Below are 13,206 nucleotides of genomic sequence, written 5' to 3' on the forward strand. Positions count from 1 at the left end.
CTCTCTGTGTGACAATGTTAAAATATTACTTTGCCAAGGTGTTTTACATAACATTATCTTACCCATGTTCTCACTGGGGCTCCCATCAGTAAAACCAGATTGAGAAACAGCATGCATGTTAGAGGGTGCAGTTTTTACACCTTAGTAAAAACTTTGGTGTGCACCTCATTATTACATTCGAGATTCATTTGATTCTTTCAATGTTATTCTTGAGGTCCTTCTCCTACAGAACCTAAAATTGTTGCCAATGACCATCTATTTTTTTGTGTAAAGAAGGTATTCTATATACATTGTTTGCCAAATGTATTTTTCATACAGTATACTTAGTTTTGAAAAGCATAAAGCCAATTGGCAGAGTTTTTTTTGACGACTGAAAAAGATAAAGACGTGCATTTTCATACCGCATGCTTGCATGATTTTTAACCTCCGCTTGAACTGGCCAAAAAAGGTGATGTGATCTATTTGAGTGCAGGCAAGTTGGAAGGAAATGGTTCAGTAAAAATACCACAACTGTACGTGCTTATGTCTCGGGTGAGTAGTTGCCTGCAATTTGTGAGGAGCCTAAATATTTCTTCTGGTCTGTGTAAGTCAACCCTCTTCTTTTCCTTTAAAAAGACTGTTTTATTCTAAATATTATTGTCTTAAGTGTTTTATTAAGTATATTTTCTATAATTTGCACTTAAGATGCTCATGGATATTTTCACTGCTAGTGAAAAGATCATGTATGTTACTTCTGTGTAGCCAAACATAGTGCATGCTGGCCTTATTGTCTCTGCAAGCAAGGATCTTGTCCCTGATAATTTTTCTGTCTGCCTCAGCTTTCAGTTATAGAAATTATAATAGTTCCACTTCACTATCTCTGCTTTTCAAAAATAAACTATTCACTAACTATTGTGAATATTGTCAAAGCAAGTCTTCTTTTTTCTTAACAAATGCTTGGTTTAGGCTTATATTTGTTCAGTAGTCTCTGCTTTTTCAAATCTGGTTTTCTTATCTGCACTCAAAAATCTATAGGTTTGTCGCTTTCTCCATGTAAACTCAAGAATGTATAAGGGGCAACATGTGATAGTCTGGTTATTTTTAGTTTTTTATATATTTCATACAATTAGTCCCCTCGAGAAGTCGAAGACGTGTGTTATCTTCTGCGGCCAGCCGTGAGAATAACTCAACATGGCAGTTGTGTTATCGGTCGAAACACACCCTGTTCCTAGAGGAGACTATCGTCTACTCTTCTGTTCATCTCACTGCTCCCATTTTCTCCTTATTTTCTGTTAAAGGTCTGTGTCTTTAGAAGTGCAGTTTTTCTGCTAGTGAATCTGCAAAACCTTTCATGAAGTAAGTGTTTTTTTTGTTATTTCATGCTATATGACATAGGCTTGTTTTTGTAATTAAATATCTGTACAGTGTATGAACTACCTGTTAAAATGTTTGCTTACTTCATGAAATTTTGTGTTGCAGTATATTAAAGCAGACAACAGCAAACCTAAAGCAGAATTGATAATGCTAGAGAGTTGTAGTCAAACAGCAATTTAGTTTTGCTCCCTTACAGTGTTAGATTTTCTTCAGAGTTTCTTGAGTACTACCTTCAAATAGAATTTTTCATGTAAAGCATCGTTTGTGTTCTAAAAATTAATTTTATTTGTCTTACTCAAAAGTCTGAGTCTGAAAGAATGATGTTTCACTACCCTTTGGATTTGAAGGCTTAATTGATTCCTAATGAATTGAGCACCACCATGGCCGAATTTCCTGTCGTCACTCAGCCTGGCCTGGGAGTCACCACAACAACCATAACCACCATAACACAGACAGGTGGAGACTGGAGTACAAGTCTCTTCAACGTGTGCAGTGACAAAACTGTGTGTAAGCAAACTCAATTGATTCAAGTGTATTGATTCAGCAGGGCCCTGTAGCAGTAGCATTTGGAAAGTCAATAACCTTAGAACGACCATTGGTGGTTTGCAAGAGCAACATTTAAGATATAGTGACTTTAATTTTAAAATGTAATTTCTGGATCTGAGGTAAGGGAAAGGAATTGGCGTGAGTCTTACAGCAGTAATGGAGGGGATACTGTACATGAAAGTTAACCTATGTCCTTTTTATATTTAGAAAAAAAACGGCTGATGTTTTCTTTTTTTAATCTATGTTACTCTGTCCCCCTTACTGTCTGAAAGCACATTTTTGACTCTGAGGACATGGCTAAAAGGGTTTTCAAACCTTATTTTCAGCTTTCTGGTTCATTTGTAGGTCTGGTGGGTGCAGTGTCTCCCTGCTGTTTAGATGTCAGTCTTGCCCATCAGTACGGAGAGTGCCTGTGCTTACCAATGCTTCCAGGATCTACATTTGCAATGCGTGTAGGGATAAGGGAGAAATACAAAATACGGGTAAGGCTGTTTCACAGATTTATATGGATAGGACAGCCATGCTCAGGAATGCATTTTCTAGTAGCAAGATAATTACTTTATCTTTTACTTAGGGCAGTTGTGTAGCCTTTTGTAGTGATTAGACAGGAACAAATAAAACATTGTGGCTAAATTCATACTTGACACCACACTATATTACATTAGATTGCAGTTATGAAGCCAACTGATTTGAAGTTTTTGGAATTTTAGTTCTTCAGATAAGTACAGTGTGACTAGACCACCACAGATGCTGCTACAGACCTGTTTTCCTCACCCATCCTTTTCAGGGAAGCGCGTGTGAAGACTGGGCTGTGGTGTACTGTTGCTATCCGTTAGCTGTGTGCCAGATGATACGAGAGTTGAAGCGAAGGCTGAAGTCTCAGACGTACCAAGTGTCAACAGCTCTAGACAGCTCCTGATTTTCCTGTTCTGTCAATTGACCACTGCTTTCCTGTGTTTAAGGTTAATAACTCAATTTGCAGGTCAATATTTTTTTATTTTCTTTCATTTTTTATATGTCAGCAGTTTTGAGTGTTGTTTTCTATTGCTGAAGGACCCCTTTTCAGGATTCTGTGTTAAAGTAAATCAAACTTACAGTAAGTGTCAAATTATTGCACAAAATGCTGCCGCCAAGCATGAAATATTAAAAGCAGAGCTACAGACCATTCTATGTCCAGTCTAAGCACTGGCAGAACAGATTTTTGATTTTATACACTGCTGTACCAGATCTCTGGCTGAGAACACTTGATATACTGTATTTGACAAGAAGGGTCCTTTCTTTTATGGCCATGTAAATCATAAATTTGCTAGAGGAAGGATCATATATTGTGATCCTTGATTTAGCTAAATTAAGAACCTTTTTTGACAATTACCTTGTGGCTTTCAATTCCTCTTATGTGACTGACATTATACCCTGGGAACCATGATTTAAGAAAGTTCTTGACAGTTTTGGTTTATAATGTCAATAATTTACACTTTTAATAGCCAGGTGTAGAATGTTAAATGAAAAATAAAATTGTAACATCTTCATAAGGTATAAAATTGACTGAAAACTAAAATATACGCTATAAACCATAAAGTACAAAATCAGGTTGGGAGATATCATTTTATTTTTCATAATTAATAAAGATATATTTTATTTACCATCAATAAAGCATAACAGAGGAGCAGTCCAAGAAATCAAGTTAAGGAGTGCAAAAATTATGTACAGTTTTTCCTAAAAAATAAAGTCAACACACTGACCAACAGTATTTACTTTTATGCACTTGATTTGTCATCATTACCCCTTATATTATCCAATGTACAGTACTGATAGCTCTTCACTCTCAACCAAAACAGTTCTCCAGTATCCACTCCATATTGTGTTCTGTTCTCTGGTAGAAGATAGTTTTAACATTTGGATAGATACGGTAGATGGCACATGCAGTAACTTAAATTCACTCTAAACCTTTAATGATGGCACACATTAAGAATGGCACATTTCCTTGGTATGGGAAAAATTAATATACTTAATTGTACTTTATTTTAAAAACCTCTCACATGTTTTTTACAGTTAGGATGTGGTTATCGTTATTTTAGTCTTTCTTAAAAATATTGCATTGTTACTTTTAATAATCCAGAGTTTCCCAGAGTACCTTTTCATAAATTCATGATGATGAAGCTAGGCACAAAAGGCTCATATTGTCTATAAAGCCTACAGTCTGTACTGAAAAGAATGACATGCCTTTCAATTTTCTTTGAAATATTGACCCAGTTATGGATTTTATAAAACCTACTGATCTGAATATCCAGACAATTATTGGAAATGCTTCATTAGAACTGTTTACACTATATAGAAGGCTTATATGCATTTTCAAAATTATAAATAAAAATTTTATTGGACTGAAGCAATAGTACTGTATACAACATTACAATATTAAAAAAACAGTGTCCAGTACAAATGCTAAAACATCAAATTTTGTGCATACTGTAGTATGAAAATCAGGTGCAGTTTAATATCCCTCAATCATTGTAATGTTTTAAATATTTGGAAGTCACCTGGATCTTATTTGTCCCACAGATTAAAATTTCTTTAGCTCTTTATGAGTAAACTGACAACGAAGGAAAGTTTGTCTAGTGCTTTGACTAAGAACCCCTCAGCAGTGTACATGCAGGCAATGCCTTGCTTCAAAATTGTAAAAGATTTGTGGGTGACCTATGTTAAGTCTAAAATAGAAAAAGTTGTGTAAAATGTATAAACCATCTCTTTACCAATGGCAATAATTCAATCAATCATCAGCAGAGTTTAAGCATACACTGTATGCTTTTATTTGCAGATTTCTGCCTTTCATCTGCAATATTTTCACAAAGACTTAGACTACACAGTAGTGTTCTAAAGTGATAAAACTTTTTTAGTATTGTGGTGATGTTTTGTACAGTGTTCTGTAACTAATATTTAGTAAGATGAGTACATTCAGTGCATTCTATACAATTTAATTTTGGCAGGTCCCTTGCTGACCATTAGTCAGCTGTTTCTCAAGAAAGTCCAGGATATTGCACTGGAAAAGCCCTGTTTGCCCACTCTTTTCCTGGGTTACAAGGAACCGTCCATCCTGTCGGGTTTTTTGTACCAGCACTGATTCCCCGTCCTTCAGGTTCAGCTCTGCATCACACTGAGCTGCATAGGGCAGTACCACTCTGTACCTGGAACGAAGACATGAAATTCCTTGCTTTTAGAATACTAGCACATACCGCATGCATTCATGTTATAACTAGGCTTGCTTCCTTTACTAAGTCTATAATGCTGCTGCACAGAAAACACTGTAAAAAACACCAGTCTTTAAATCCTTTGGGTTTATTATAATTGCTTATTTTAGTCCACTTAACTACCCAAAGCAAGACAGCACTTGGCAAATTGAAATAGGATCTTTACTTTCTAAAATGAATAATGCAGCTGAGATTCATTAAGATTTCTAAATTAAAATATTTTTAAAAAATGCAAGTGTTTAATGAAAAAAAAGTCCCCCTTTTTTAAGGCTAAAAAGTCACAGTGATTAAATTCTTCCACAGTCACTAAATGAAGCAATTTAAGGACTAATTTACCAAAATGTGTAATTAATTGATAATTATCAGCTTAAACAGAAAAGGTTTCCAACCTCTGATAAGATCAAGAAAACTAGCATGCGTCAAAGTCAGTTTAAACAAAAGAATTTTAAAAGTTAGTGTTTCATTATATTATTTTGTGCGTGGCAATAATCTAAAAGTCAAAAGTAGGAAAAGCTAAAGCTTAGTTAACTCTACAATGTGCTGCCTGTTACTTTTGTTCACATTAGAGGGCTATTGTGTTTTCCAGGTCATTTTAAAACTCAGTCTGTACAGTGAAACAACACTGAAATAACAGTGTGTGAAAGTGCATGTTATGAAATAATCCTAACCAGAACAAATAAAATGATTCTGACTTTTGAAAAGTGACAATGACTAATCCAGTGAAACTGATAATAAGACAACAATAATTAAAAGCCCTTCAAGGACCATACCTTAGCTAACCCTGATCTGTCTTGTCTTTGCTAAAAGTCCAGCACTGCAAGAAGAATAATTATGCCTTAACTAAGTATTGCTGCCCTCTTATTGTTTCTCTTATTGGCTTCCACCCTTAAATGCAACTCATTCGAAAACAGAGCTTTGAACGGGGAACTGTGTCAGCACACGTTGGCTGCAAATGAACAAGCAGAGGTTAATTCCACACTGACAAGCAAAAAGAAAAAACATAAGATTTAGACTGTGGTGCCTATTTCAGGTGTTGCACCTTTAGTTTTAACTCCAATGTGGAATTAACCTCTACTTTTTCCATCAGAAACAGTCCATAAAGCCCAGAACCCTGTTTTTCACACTAGTAAACAGCACTGGTGCAATTAAATCAGATGTACTACCTGTTAGCATTAGGTTGGGACACTGAGGTAGCGGGCTTCTTGCCCTGCAGTGGAGCATCTGGACTGGAGATATCTGCTGAACTGCTTTTCCTGTATAGTGGTATCTTGCTGTGGTAGCCAGCAGGAACTGGGTTGCCTCTCTGGTCCTGTGCAGACACTCCTGGCCTTGTGGGAAGGTTTGTCTGTCCTGCTGGTGGCTGGGAGCTGCTCCTTGTTGAGGGAGGAGAGTCCTGGGTCTGAAATCGCACTGTTTTTGTAGGCTGAAATTAAAAGATTTTGTTAACTATGTTTCCATTAAGAGAACAAAAATGAAGAAAAAAATTGAGGCTATACAGTAGTTTGTTTCTTTTCACTTTACTATCAATTAGAAAAAACGATTTAAAATAACAGTTACAGAGTCTCCTTAAACCACAACATTTTCATTTTTGACAAATGTGTATTGTTCCAGAGAATAATCTTTTTTTGAGAATGTAAATATATTGAAAAGAAAAACTTATTGTTCTTAAGTTATTGTTCCCGATAACTGTGTTGCTCAGAGCTTGGGAGTGGCATATCTTAGTTTACAGTCAAAGTAGCTACCTTTTCTGTATTGTATTTGTAGGAGTCTGGCTTAATCAAAATGGAGTGGGGAGCTGCTGTAGCTGGTTTGCTAGGCAGCTCTTTAGCAGCAGACTCTATGGCATCCAGTAGCACAGAACTGCCAGCAGTGGGCGATGTTGTCTCAGAAACCCGGTACAGCATCCGAGCAGTGCTTGCAGGCTGGTTATGCCTCATTAGAGCTGTAACAGGTGCAGAGGCGATGTTGTGTGTCTGCACTGTGATCCCGGAGGGGTGAGGCTGCTGGGGCCGAGCAACCAAAGTGGACGGCTTCTGGAAAGAACTATTACTCTTTACCGATGATCCTGACAACACATGAAAACATTCTTTCAGTTTACTGCCATATGTAAGGGGCTTTGTGAAACAACAAACTAGTTGAATCATATCTCATATGAGTATGTACTGTAACAAACTGTGCTTCTTTACAGTGGCTGGATCAAAATGATAAGAACTTGATTTAAATATCCCAGAAAGAATGCACCTGTGTTTAATAGATATTACATATTGCTCTGGGGTTAGTATTCATACTTTCATAAAAAGTATCTAGGGCCAAACTCACTGTCCTGTCAATTTTTTACTTTCTAATGCAAATTATTCAAAAGTCTTCAGACTGAGGAAAATTAGCTGCATGTTAAATTAACATATATCTAGGCCAGGCTTTCTCGATAGAAATGTACTGCATGATCCAGGAGAAAAGGCTTTTTGCATTGCCTCTAGAGTAAGGAGCCACACAGAGCTCCACCCTGGCCGACGCCTGTCGAAGCTTGCTCCCAATGTGCTTACCCCTCTGAGGAGCAGTAAAGGCACGCCTCACTGTGCCTCTCCCCATTGTTCCTTCCTGCTGGGCTGCTGCTCTCGCTGCGCCTGCTGACAGCACGGGGGTTGGCATGGCAACAGAGTGTGCCTGGAAGTCTGGCCTTGTCGTCCCATTTGGAGTAATTCTATCCAGGGCAATCGCTGCGACTGGAGGTTTAGTCGTCAGAGACCTCTTTCCGGCCTGAGCAGGGACTGATTTGAGGTCAAGGAACCTGGCAGATGTTCTGTTTTGAGGTCAATAGCATTAGAGGGTTTAACTGTTCAAGATAAGCACTTACAAATGCAGTAGGAAACCATTCTGATTTAAGTCACGAAGAAAAGGTGCTTTGAGAAATGTCACTTTGTGATACATTATTTTCATTCACAACTTTCTTCTTTGTATGCTCTTTCATAGTTTAATCCCTTAATGCAAGAATAACCTGCTTTGCCCGATTGAGGGCTCAGAGAGGCAGACATAACTGTTAAAACCTGTCTAGTAATTATCTGGATTACAGATTTGCCATTTTACTGTGGGAACAAATTCAGTATACCATAAAACGTAGACCATGGACTCTGATAATATACTGTAACTTTTATTAAAGTAAATAAGAAAAGACTGATAGTCTTGTCTATCACACTATTTTTTATAGATCCAAATTAATAATCTGTTGCAGAGAGTGGGCTTTTTTAAGTTTAGCCAGCCTCCCTTGAAAGACAGCAGGCACAAGATCAATGTCAGGTGTCTGTTCATATAGGGCAACGGAAGGCAAGAGCATTACATCAGCTCCTTGCCAATGCCCATGTTCAACTATGTCATAATGAGCGTTATCTCTATGAGCTGTATCTGGCTTTTAATAGCTCACAGCCCTCAAAATGCCGCTCTATTTGTTGTATTTCAAAGATGTTTCTCTTTGATTTATACAAAATGTCTCTGAAAATTATTTTCCTCCGATGAGTATAACAACAAATAATGTTATTACTTGGATAATAACATTACTATTGCAGGTGGATGCTGCACATTGGTGGTGGTGGAGGGGAGTCCCCATTACCTGTAAAGCACTTTGAGTGGAGTGTCCAAAAAAGTGCTATATAAGTGTAAGCAATTATTATTATTATTAGAGAATTAAAACAAAAATGTATTGCTGCAGTTTAGTTTAAATGTAGTAAAGAAGTAATGTGAAAAAGTGTGGGACAATTGACCAGACATAAACTGTTTAAAATCAGAAGGGGGACAGGCTGATTTCCCCCTTGTTATTACGTCCTACAAATGTTATAACGTCAAATTCCGCTCTTCCCACATTTTCAAAGTGTGACCATATTTTCTGTATGCACAACACTAAAATACTTAACCTGAACTACAACAGAATCCATTGGAGAAGGTGTGGTGATTATTACAGATCAGCCAAATTCAGCTTTTTGTTTGGATTGTTTTTAACTGAACAGATCAAGAGAAATCATAGGCCTGACAATGTAGGCTGGACATTTTGCGGAAAAAACAAACTAGCCAACTCATAGACATGAGGATTTATCTCTGAGCAAATGTTTCTTTCAATATTCTCTATATTAAGCCAGAGATACAATTTCAAACAGCTCTTGGGTAGGCTATAGTTTGTTACCTCAAAAAGCTGGCCGTGTTCCAAAGAGACATCACATATTCCTGACATTATTGACAGGGAGATACATGCACAGCCTAATGTTACATTTTATCTATGTACTGGCAGTCAGCATAAGTTTTGATCTTCCCTAGTGAGAGCACCGTATCAATCTATATAAAGCCATGAAACCTGTTATCTTACCTCAATACTGGGGTGACATAATTGCCAGGCAGGATGCCCACTTTCCCTGTTCTCAGAGACAGGCCTCTCAGCCACCCCTCCTTGAATTTTCCATAAACCCCCACCATCTCTCCCTTATGGAGCTCCAGCTCTTCGGGACGACGGGGGTTGTAAGAGGACAAGACAGCACAGCTACAAAACACACACCAGGCATCAGAGGCTACTGCCCTTCTGTACAGAACCCACAGCACAGCCAAAATGTATCGTGCTCCCTTAAAATAATGAACATCTATTTGTTTCATTTATTAAATGAGCTCAACTGTCATAAGTCCTACAGAAATTAAACCTTTACCTCATTTATGATCAATTAACCATTAGAGAAAGGATTACAAAGTAGACTATTTGTAAAAACACTTAACTACAACATGTTGGAGAAGTTTCTTGGGAGCAATACCTATATTTTACAATACACAAGACAGTGACAACTAATTTACTGTAAAAAAACAGAAAAGACCTTTTAGAACATCATGCTAAGAAATTAGTCAGAAAACTAATTTCCAAAGAAGCTTTTAATATTAGAAGACTGGAGATTAAGTGATACATTGACATTCAAAAAATGACTTTATATAATAAATATAAGAGGCTATTGTCATTTTCCATGTGGTGTATAATACAGTACGTGCTATTGTAAAGGTGAAAAGGAACAGCTAAGAGGTATATTTTTATTCTTTCATGGAAAGGGAGACAAGGATGTAGGTAGGTGATGAACTGCTGGGGTGAATTATGGATGATTCTTCTCAGTTTAAAAAGCAAAAACAAATTCACTTTTTAGCTCATCTATAGTAAGGAATGTAGAAACAAATTCTTAAAGGAATCACACAGTTTTACATACAGCACTAGCTTACATGTGACACTGGGTTGCAATATGTCAGAGTATCCTGCATCAGCTTATGATGTCAATTCTTGGTTTTTGTTATGTGAGATTTCCTTCCCAGTACCCATAGTGCTCACCACATACAAAAATGTTGTACAAATAGTATCACTGCCTATACTTATGTAGGCCATTAGGCAGAGTGGCACTTTTGTAAACCGACAATTAATGGCATTAGCATATTGATATAACATTTTATTAAGTAACATTTCAATTTTACACAAAAGATGTTAATCTACATCTTGTATCATTCCTTGTCTTAACCCACTTGTTCCTTAGTGTTTCCACAACACTATTGAAAATGCATTCAAATTCATGTCTCTAGACATAAGAATTTATAGTATATGATTGTTATAATGTCGTTACTGAAAATTGTATGCCTCCTTTAAACTATTGTTTGGATGTGCATTTTTCTGCAAAACGTAAGCACACAGTATAAGAAACAGACCGCACCAAATATCCTAAGGCAGCTATAACTAAAAAGAAATTACATTTGTTAAACAGTGGAGATTTTCAGCACAGCCGATTTAACTCTCTAATTTGGCTATGTTACAACGTGCTTAGTTCTTGTGCATTCCTCTGAAGCAATCATCACCAGGTTTTTCCAGCCTGTAATAAGATCACCCTTCTTAGTGAATTCAATTCTTAAATTCTTTAGGGAGTTCATTCACCAGGACACTGTGTCCACATGGCATTTTACACATTTAAGTGGTCAGATTTACTTACACACTGATGGAAATTTGCTGCCTTGAGTGATTATTCTCTGCAGAAGTAGCATGGGACTGTGGGTTTATGAAAGCCATGGTGAAAGCTGGTGCAGAATCTGCGACAATTGTTCCTTCAACAGGACTGCTAGGTACCTAAATCAAACACATTAAAGAGGGATCATTTTCTTAAAGTGTTTGCTATGCACTCCTTATCTGCATCATACACTGTTCAAATATAGTTACAAACACTGCTGTTAAAAAGGTTAGTCAGAGTCAAGCAGGACTTGCATTTTATAGGATTTAAACAAGGTAAGTAATGGATATTTTATTAAGAGAACATTCTTAAAATATACAGCATGCAACCTAAAAGGAAAAAAGTTCAATGCGTACATTCTGAGATTTCAAAATGTCTTGCAAATTATGAAACAGTCAATTCTGAGGAATTCAGTCAATAACATTGTTCATCTTACAGATTTGTCTTTGCAGGAGTTACCGGTGCTTGATAAAGGCTGTAGAAAAAAGCAAACCATTTTCGAATTGCATTTTTTAACAGAAATTCCTAAAATTGCTGGTGTACTCCCCATACAAATCTATGACACTTTCCAAAATAGATGGTTTACAATTTCACCATAGTGAAGGAAGCAATGCTTGAGAAGCAGTATTTCCCAGACGCCGAAAACAACCAGATATATTTCGCAACACCTCTGTGTTTCACATCTCTTAAGAAACAATGTTGGTGAATTCAGCGCAAGGAAACATCCATCTGTACATTTTCTAACTGGTTCTTCAAATTCAGGGTTGCAGGGAAGTCAGAGCCTATCCCAGCAGGCAATGGGTGCAAGGCAGGATATACTCTGGATGGGATGCCAGTCCATTGCAGGGCAATCACAACGACTCTGGTGTGAGTGTCTATTTATCCAGAAGCCAATGAACCTACAAGTATGTTTTTGGACTGTGGGAGAAAACTGTAGTACCAGGAGGAAACCAATGTGAACATGGGAGAACATCCAAACTCCACACAGATATCACTCCAAGTTTGGAATAAAACCCAGGGCCCCATTGCTTCAATGCAGAATTGCTAACCTCTGTGCCTCCCTGGATGTCAAAATCATTATAAAGTTAACAAAAATAACAAAGTAAAGAATTGGACATTGGCCTTCAGATACAGGTATAAATAGGTTTAAATTTTCCTTTTATTCTTGAATTCTTTCCACATTCACATATTCTTATTCTAATTATCATCATTTGTATGATTTGTTATAGTTTTGTGGATCACAGAAATCTCAAAAGAATAAAGCAATGACTTGTCTGTGCCCCCTTTGCTTTGTCAGCAACAGGAAATCGGAAGCACTAATATGTCATTCCCAGAAACCTTAAAACATTTCAGGAAGAGAGGTGAATTGATTTTCTACTGTTTCTGAATAGACTATCATTAACTGAACATGCTGTTCCTCATTCTTGCTGATCAGACCTGAGCTGCGTTTCTATGAGGAAAGCAACAATTAAAGTCACTAAAAGAGAGTGAAAATAAAAGACCTGTAAATACATCTCAGCCACAGGATGTGTTGTGAAGGATGTGTCCAAGCTGTGTGTGGTTTGGGGAAAAATCATGGAAGAGCCATTATAGTGGACCCTTTTGTTGTTATTGCTCCACACTAAACCCAGTTTTCCCAAGGCTGAAAGAGGGAAAAGCTACTGGTGACTTGTAAGTATATCAGACAAATGCATATAATTGAATCACAAATAATGGTTTCAATTTTTTATGTTATGGACACTGGAAATGCAGATAACCAGGTTTTATCGTCTTATTTACAGAAAATAATGCTCCCATACTGTAGACATAATGTGTTCTAAATTCAGTCCATGTTCTCCTTTATATGCAATAGGTTTTTAGGTAGAGGCTATGATGGTAGAAAGACACAATTGTAGCACGATGTCAGTGAGCACAAATCCTTCTGCTAACACAGCTGAAATAAGGTTGAAAGCAAATTCACACAAATGTAATCCAGTCCAAGCAATCTACAGGTGAAGTCAATGAAAGAGAACCAAATATTAAATTACATGTTTGTACTGTGTCGATCCTCCTGTATGACT

General features: G+C 37.0%; 2 protein-coding genes across 5 annotated transcripts in view; one reads left to right on the plus strand and one right to left on the minus strand.

Moving 5' to 3' along the window:
- Positions 1–1,247: 1,247 nt before the first annotated feature.
- On the plus strand, positions 1,248–3,646 carry plac8l1 (PLAC8 like 1). Of its 2 annotated transcripts, none has more exons than XM_088931903.1 (4): positions 1,248–1,335; positions 1,656–1,860; positions 2,245–2,381; positions 2,687–3,646. In XM_088931903.1, the coding sequence occupies exons 2-4, from the start codon at positions 1,734–1,736 to the stop codon at positions 2,816–2,818; spliced, it is 396 nt and encodes a 131-aa protein (XP_088788029.1). In that variant the 5' UTR covers positions 1,248–1,335; positions 1,656–1,733; the 3' UTR covers positions 2,819–3,646. The 2 variants fall into 2 exon arrangements, with proteins under 2 accessions (XP_088788029.1, XP_088788028.1); XM_088931902.1 differs by having other exon boundaries at positions 1,701–1,860.
- sh3rf2 (SH3 domain containing ring finger 2) overlaps positions 3,491–13,206 on the minus strand; it is a 30,299-nt gene continuing 20,583 nt past the window's right edge. For all 3 annotated transcript variants that reach the window (XM_088931897.1, XM_088931895.1, XM_088931896.1), the window contains exons 6-11: positions 11,132–11,265; positions 9,496–9,666; positions 7,688–7,944; positions 6,887–7,209; positions 6,308–6,567; positions 3,491–5,081 (exon numbers count right to left, since the gene is read on the minus strand). In XM_088931897.1, the coding sequence (XP_088788023.1) occupies positions 4,871–5,081; positions 6,308–6,567; positions 6,887–7,209; positions 7,688–7,944; positions 9,496–9,666; positions 11,132–11,265 (1,356 nt within the window). In that variant the 3' untranslated portion in view covers positions 3,491–4,870. The remainder of the gene's footprint in view (positions 5,082–6,307; positions 6,568–6,886; positions 7,210–7,687; positions 7,945–9,495; positions 9,667–11,131; positions 11,266–13,206) is intronic.

This window comes from Atractosteus spatula, chromosome 14 (genome assembly GCF_055471065.1).
Source record: "Atractosteus spatula isolate fAtrSpa1 chromosome 14, fAtrSpa1.hap1, whole genome shotgun sequence".
In the NCBI taxonomy this organism is placed as follows: Eukaryota; Metazoa; Chordata; class Actinopteri; order Semionotiformes; family Lepisosteidae; genus Atractosteus; species Atractosteus spatula.